Consider the following 6,714-nt stretch of genomic DNA (forward strand, 5'->3'; position numbering starts at 1 on the left):
ATTAGGCCTAGAAAATCTAATATTTGGTTTTGAATCATAGACCAGACCAAATTTCAGGAAATAAAATTGGGGAAAAAATGTTGTGGTGCTGCAACACTGTTTTCTCAGGGATGTCATATTGTTTGTTCCATTTGTATTTGATAACCAAAAACGCAGATAGAATGAGATCAAAACTAACATTTGGTTGCAAAATCAGCTCCAGGTTATGTGGTCCACAATAGCTCCACCTCCTTTAAATCAGGAATCCTCTTTTGTGTTACTTTTTGTATTATTGAAAATGATTGGTTAATGTTTTTTGTTCCTTTTCTTTTTTTAATCCATCGTCTTGGTTTAAATCCACGACATTCCCCTGAAATATTGCATGTACAAAAGTCTTTGATGATTGTTGGGATTGTGAACCTCTATTCAGTCATGGTAACAGTTACAGGAACCAACCTTGATGTCAAGATGTTAATTAGACTGTTAGGACGTCCTAACTTTTCATAATGCTTTTGAAATGTATTTTTATTCTAACAATATACTCAAATTTTATATATATATATTCACAAATATGAATCCATTTGCTCCCATAACATTGTAAACTCTGTAAAAGAGTGATGAAACATTGTGAATCGGGTTTTTGTACAAAAAGTGAAAAAGTGGGACATTTGGCACTTATGGGGCAGAAATCTTAATGCTAGTTCTACTTAACAGTTCTACTAATTTTCTTTTACCTGACTGGACCTCAGCAGGACTGTTAAATGTGTTGGGATTATGCTTTGCGTTGATTTTGCACCTGCAGGAGCTACCTGCGTACAGTTTTGAGACTTTTATGTACATTGACTTTTAAGATCTGAGCAAACTCTCTGAGATCTTATCAGCCAGAATAAGAACATGTTTGTGCACAGCTCTCAGTGAAAGATACTGTCAGTTTGTTGTTTCCTTGTGCAGACTTCTCTCTCCACAGCGCTGAAGGTAAGTTTTCAGATCTAAATCACCACAGAAGACTAAACAATCCCCGAGAAGAAGAAGACTTTGCCTCACAGAAGCAGCTGGAAAGTATCCTTTTGTGTGTTGTCAGTATTTCACTTACATGGTGTAATGATAGGATATGTTTTCGGCAGTCACTAAATAACCATCAGTGTTTTCATCGTCTGTAACAAAAAAATGTAAAAAGTGAGAAATTTAGCCATGTCTGACCCCAAACTGACTCTTGTTTTAGTTGCTGCATGGGGGAAACTTTACATTTAACTGGCCATTTACATTACAGATTTTCTAAATGTTAACGTTGAAAATCTGAGTTTCTATGACTTATAATGAATGTAATTTTGTTTTTTTTAAGACAAATGGTAATGGGTTGTTGGTCAGTTCCTGTGGGGATCGTCATGCTGCATTCCTGCAAGCAATGTTTTGTTATGATTACACGTTGCCTGCAAGGGAAAGGCACACAGAAGCCAAAAGTAATCAAATGGTCCCAAAGAAAATAAAAATTCGAAATTCACTTTTGGTTTTGTGGCTTTCCTTTGTGCATGAATATTAGTATGCAGAGTAGGTATCAGTTCGGAATAGATAATATCGATTTTTCAAGAAACTGTCAATTAGATTTTGATCATTGGTACACATATTTTCTAGTATTACCTGTTAAGAAGACCATTTTTAAAAATGCATTATCCCAAATTACTTCAAGGTTTGATGAAATTGAATAAACAAATGACCTAAAATCTAAATATCCAGAGATCTACTAATTTTAGGTAAAAAATTAACTACTACCAAATACTATAAAGAGAAGTTTGAAGATATTTTTCAAAATTATGCATTACTAAAAGTGACAAAAAGCAATATTGATGGCCATTATCGTCCGTGTTGTTAAACCTTTGACATTTTTTCATAATAGTGGCTAGTTTACTTTATCACTTATCAAATATTGGCAGAATAAAAAAAAAAACTAAGGAGTTGACTTTAGAAAAGTTTTACAGTGATACCAAAAGTTACAGCCAATACAGTGTAAGTAAGATTAATGAAATAAACTTTCCTTTCAAATGCATCCTCTAAATTTACTTTTGGGGTGTGATGAAGGTGCATTACTAGTTAAAAAGAAAAAAATCATAGAGAAATGCTGATATTTCCAGTTGTGTAGGAAAATTACTATCAAATACTATTATGAGGAGCTTGAGTTGAAAATAAAATCACAAAATTGATTGTTAAAGTGAGAAAGAATAGCCAAAATGTCATTTGATTGAGGACAGTTTTCTACAATGTCTTAAAATAACTAACTTGTGGACTAGATTAACTGTAATATCGTTTACTCGTTTTATTATTGATCAAATAAGGAGCTATATCTTGTACATTCTCACTTAAAGGGAGTGTAAAGTGTTTTTAATTAATGATTTTTAAAAAGTTAATTAGATTTAACTTGAAGAGGGTTTTCTTTAACTCTCCATTGGTAAGTCAAGTAGACATAACTAGGTTGCATAAGCGACTTAAGATAAAAATAACAAAAACGTCCAAATACAATCATTTGGTCAAATAGCTTTACAATATTGAGAGGCTAAAGTGTTTGTGAGCATCCAGCGACATTAAATACGACTAGGACAATATAATAAAAAAAAGAATTTCTATAAAAATAAATATATGCAACACTAAATTTGTCCGACGTTATTGCATCCATCTGCCGGAACCATAATGTCTCACGCTCACACTCTCACCGAACGACTTACGACGTTACGCTTCTCGCTTCCGGCGCTTGTTCGGCCGGTTGTTCAAAATGAGCTCGCTGGCTGTGAAAACGATTATTTCTCTGCTCACATGGCGGGTTTATTAAATGCAGAAAAACGCTTTAGAGTCCTATAGAGTGTACTACAGGATCAACTTCACTGTGTCTCCACCGGACTATGTTCAAAAAGATGACTGAATTTGGTCCAGATTCCGGGGGGAGAGTTAAGGTAACACAACGTAAACCTCGTTATAGATCAGTTATGGTAGTTTTCTAATTTAACGAAGCAGTTAAGAACCTCGGCAGTCATGCTTGCTGTTACGTTACCCGCAGTTTCTTTGTTGTGTTGTAGTATTTTGTATTTGGGAGTATTTTCTGAGGAGCTGGTTCACATGATAACGCTGTGTTTCCCTCTGATCTGCAGGGAGTGACGATCGTGAAGCCGATTGTGTTTGGAAACGTTGCACGCTACTTTGGGAAAAAGAGAGAGGAGGATGGACACACACATCAGTGGTCTGTCTATGTGAAGCCTTACAGGAATGAGGTAAGACTTAACCAAGTATGTAAACTGCTAAACACATATGGACCCAGAACTAACTATAGATACAGTTCTGTGATCTCATAGGTCCATATCAACCAGACTTCATTTGTATAATACTTTTCATACAAGTATTTCTTTTGGAAAACAATTTTAAAAAATGACAGAAACGAATTGCCACTAACTATAATCGCAACAACAAATTAGCCTAGTTGAAAAGTTAATGGCAGATCACTTCTGCTCACATTTTTCTTGCAGGATATGTCCGCGTATGTGAAGAAAATCCAGTTCAAGCTACATGAGAGCTACGGTAACCCACTGAGAGGTGAGTTTTACATGGTTAGTATGATGATGAGTCCTATCTGCAGCTGTTTCTATCTGTTTTTCTTCTCAGAGTACATATGCACAACTTTTTTGTGTATTTTACTCAATTATGTTTAAATGAAAATGGGACAAAAGCGAGATGAAAATGTGAACTGATTGTCCATCACATACGCATATAAGCGGGTGTTTAATAGCTCGCTGTGTTTCTCCTCCTTCCAGTGGTGACGAAGCCTCCATATGAGATCACAGAGACGGGCTGGGGGGAGTTTGAGATCATCATCAAGATCTTCTTCATTGACCCCAACGAGAGACCTGTGAGAGCTGCACTTACGTTTTAAGGAGCCGCTTTGCATCTTAATACTAAAAACCCAACCACACTTGACAAGAAATAGGCAATGTGACGCAGGAATTCTGAACTTTTGCCCACTTGTACGTCTACTTAAATTGGTCTGTGTGTCTCAGGTGACTCTGTACCATCTGCTGAAGCTGTTCCAGTCGGATTCCAGCGCCATGCCCAAGAAGACAGTGGTCTCTGAATTCTATGATGAAATGGTACACCTGTTTTCATACTGCAGCTCATGACCACAGTTATAGAGATACTTTATCAATCCTTCACAGGAAATGACATTTGTTACAGCAGTTCAGTCACAGCTAACCACACATACCACAAAAGCACATCTGTAATAAAAAATCTTAAAATAAATACTAAAAAATACCCAAAATATCAAATGATAATAAATGCTATGTAATATATGAAATTTCAGAGTACAAAAGCGCAGTAGTCGGACCATTTAAGAGAATTTAAAAGTCTAATGGCAGCCGGCAGGAAAGTCTTTCTGCAGCGTTCAGTCCTGCATCTTGGTTCGAATCAACCTGTGGCTGAAGGTGCTCTGCCGAAACATCTGCGAGGTGTGCAAGGGGTTGGTGGGGTTATCAGTGATGCTCTTGAATTTTGAGAGCATTCTTCTCTCTGCCACCTGCTGAATAAAATCCAGTTCTGCACCAACAAAAAGGAGCTTAACTTTTTCAATCAGTTTGTTGACTGTTTTCGTCAGCTGTGCGAGCACCCTTTCCCCAGCACACCGCACCAAAGAACAAAGCCCAGGCCACAGCACACTGATAGATGATGTCAAAAACCTCCACCTTCTTAAAAGTATAGTTGGCTCTGACCTTTTTTATACGCCGCCTCCAAGTGGGTCCTCCAGTCCAGATTGTTGTCAAGCTGCACCCCTCTCAGTACCCCTGATGTCAACTGGGACTGGGACTTACTACACTGAAATGTCAATTTTATTTTTCTATGACAGAGTCTGGGCCTATTAGTTATTATTATCTACTAATATTTAATCTCTCCACCATTATGGTAAATTACATAAATCACATTGCTTCCAGGTTTCTACACATAGAAAACTTTGATTTTCAAACTGACATGACCACATAGCACCAGTGTTTTTGATTTAGTGGATGAAATAGATCGGGGAGGTTTGGCTGTGAACTTTTTTTTTTAATTGTGTGCGACTGAGAGAGCTGCACCTAACTCTGTTTTCTTTGGCATTTTTTCAGATCTTCCAGGATCCTACAGCCATGATGCAGCAGCTACTGACCACATCGAGACAACTCACCCTGGGAGCATACAAGCACGAGACAGAATGTATGCGCACACACACACACACACACACACACAAACACAAGACACATGTTTATACACAGATAAGTAAACCCCAGTTTTGGCGTCAATGATCTGACTTGTGCCTCTGTAAAGTTTGAGTCATTGCCATCATGCTTTTGTGTGTGTGTGTGTGTGTGTGTGTGTGTGTGTGTGTGTGCAGTTGGTGAGCTGGAGCAGAGGACCAAGGACAAGATGGAATCAGCAAAGAAGAGAACTAGCCAGGAGATTACAGAGCTGAAAGACAAACTAAAAGCCAGTAGAGAAAACATCAACCACCTGAAAGCAGAGATCAGAAAACTGGAGGAGGACGGAGACCACAAGGAGCACTGAGAAATGGACACACACACACAAAAAATATTTGAAAAAAACAAAACAAAACAAAAAAGACTAAACATTGTTGTGACTTATTTTATAGTTAAACTTTTTGGTTATTATTTTTTTGTGTTTTTTGTGGTACATGTATACACAGTTTAACATAGCTAAAAAAAGACTTGAGACCGATTTCCTCTTTTTTTATAGCAGCACTGATCAAATATTGTCAGCCATCACACTTGTGGCTAAAACAGATTTTGTGATTGCTGCGTTATTGTATACCTGTCGTCATTTTTGCCCAGACATTGCTGGATCAGCTAGCTGTGAGGTGGAATGATTAAGTAAATGTTTTCTGATATGTTTTTTCAACAATAATCCTATCCAGTCCTCTTCGTGTAATTGAGCCTGTGTTGCAAAAATCATTTAGCATCCACATAGTTTTCCACCTACTTACTGACATATCTACAATTATGTGAACAGTTTTGAATGTGAATAGCTTTTTTTTTTTTTCTTTTTTACTGATCTTTTGGTTTTCTATAAAAACAGGATTGCTTGAACATGTTTGTTCTGTTGTAAACACTTAGAGTTCTTGAGGGTTGAGTCCTAAAACATGATTTAGCATACTTGTCACCGCATTGGATTTAGTTTCTGACACAATGAATAAAGCAAACCAGGTTAAACTCTGATCTTCCGTGCCAAGTGGATCACAGTTCGGCTCTCAATCGTGATCCTGTCCAGGTGTATTTGATTGTAGCGGCAGGCAGGTTTTTTATGTGGGAGAACCTGATTATTTTCACGTGCCGAGTCACCTGCTGCCCGGCTGCTGTGTTTTACCTTATAAGGGAAATGCTCCCCTGTGGAGCGGAGGAAGAGAGCGGACAGAAGCCTGATGATTAGAGAGCTAGAGAGAGCTCCTGTTTTAGTAAATAAAATTTAAAAAAAATTAAATATTTTTATAGTTTATCTGATTTTATCTTGCTCTTTCATTCTTGCTGTTTTTAGTGCTTGTGAGGTATAAACACTGCATTATAACACCTGTAGAGATTTTATCCCTGTGCTGTCTCTGCCTTTTTCTTTTAAGTTTTTTTTTTTATAGATTATTGCAGGCAGCGTGGCGTGCTGAGCTGGATCATGGTGTGGTGTTTTGTCACTTAAAGGTAAGGATGTCTTGTTTTCGGCTGT

General features: G+C 37.4%; 1 protein-coding gene across 1 annotated transcript; it reads left to right on the top strand.

The window, feature by feature from the left end:
- Positions 1-2,715: 2,715 nt before the first annotated feature.
- On the top strand, positions 2,716-6,207 carry yeats4 (YEATS domain containing 4). The gene is made up of 7 exons (XM_042511387.1): positions 2,716-2,921; positions 3,117-3,236; positions 3,489-3,555; positions 3,774-3,868; positions 4,017-4,106; positions 5,115-5,202; positions 5,381-6,207. The coding sequence occupies exons 1-7, from the start codon at positions 2,871-2,873 to the stop codon at positions 5,548-5,550; spliced, it is 681 nt and encodes a 226-aa protein (XP_042367321.1). The 5' UTR covers positions 2,716-2,870; the 3' UTR covers positions 5,551-6,207.
- Positions 6,208-6,714: the final 507 nt, after the last annotated feature.

The sequence above is a fragment of the Plectropomus leopardus genome, chromosome 22, assembly GCF_008729295.1.
Source record: "Plectropomus leopardus isolate mb chromosome 22, YSFRI_Pleo_2.0, whole genome shotgun sequence".
Classification (NCBI taxonomy): domain Eukaryota; kingdom Metazoa; phylum Chordata; class Actinopteri; order Perciformes; family Serranidae; genus Plectropomus; species Plectropomus leopardus.

Coding starts and splice junctions, on each gene's coding strand:
- yeats4 (XM_042511387.1), top strand. CDS start 2,871: ATGTTCAAAAAGATGACTGAATTTGGTCCAGATTCCGGGGGGAGAGTT. Junction 3,237..3,488: donor TGAAGCCTTACAGGAATGAG/GTAAGACTTAAC, acceptor TTTTTCTTGCAG/GATATGTCCGCGTATGTGAA. Junction 4,107..5,114: donor CTGAATTCTATGATGAAATG/GTACACCTGTTT, acceptor GCATTTTTTCAG/ATCTTCCAGGATCCTACAGC.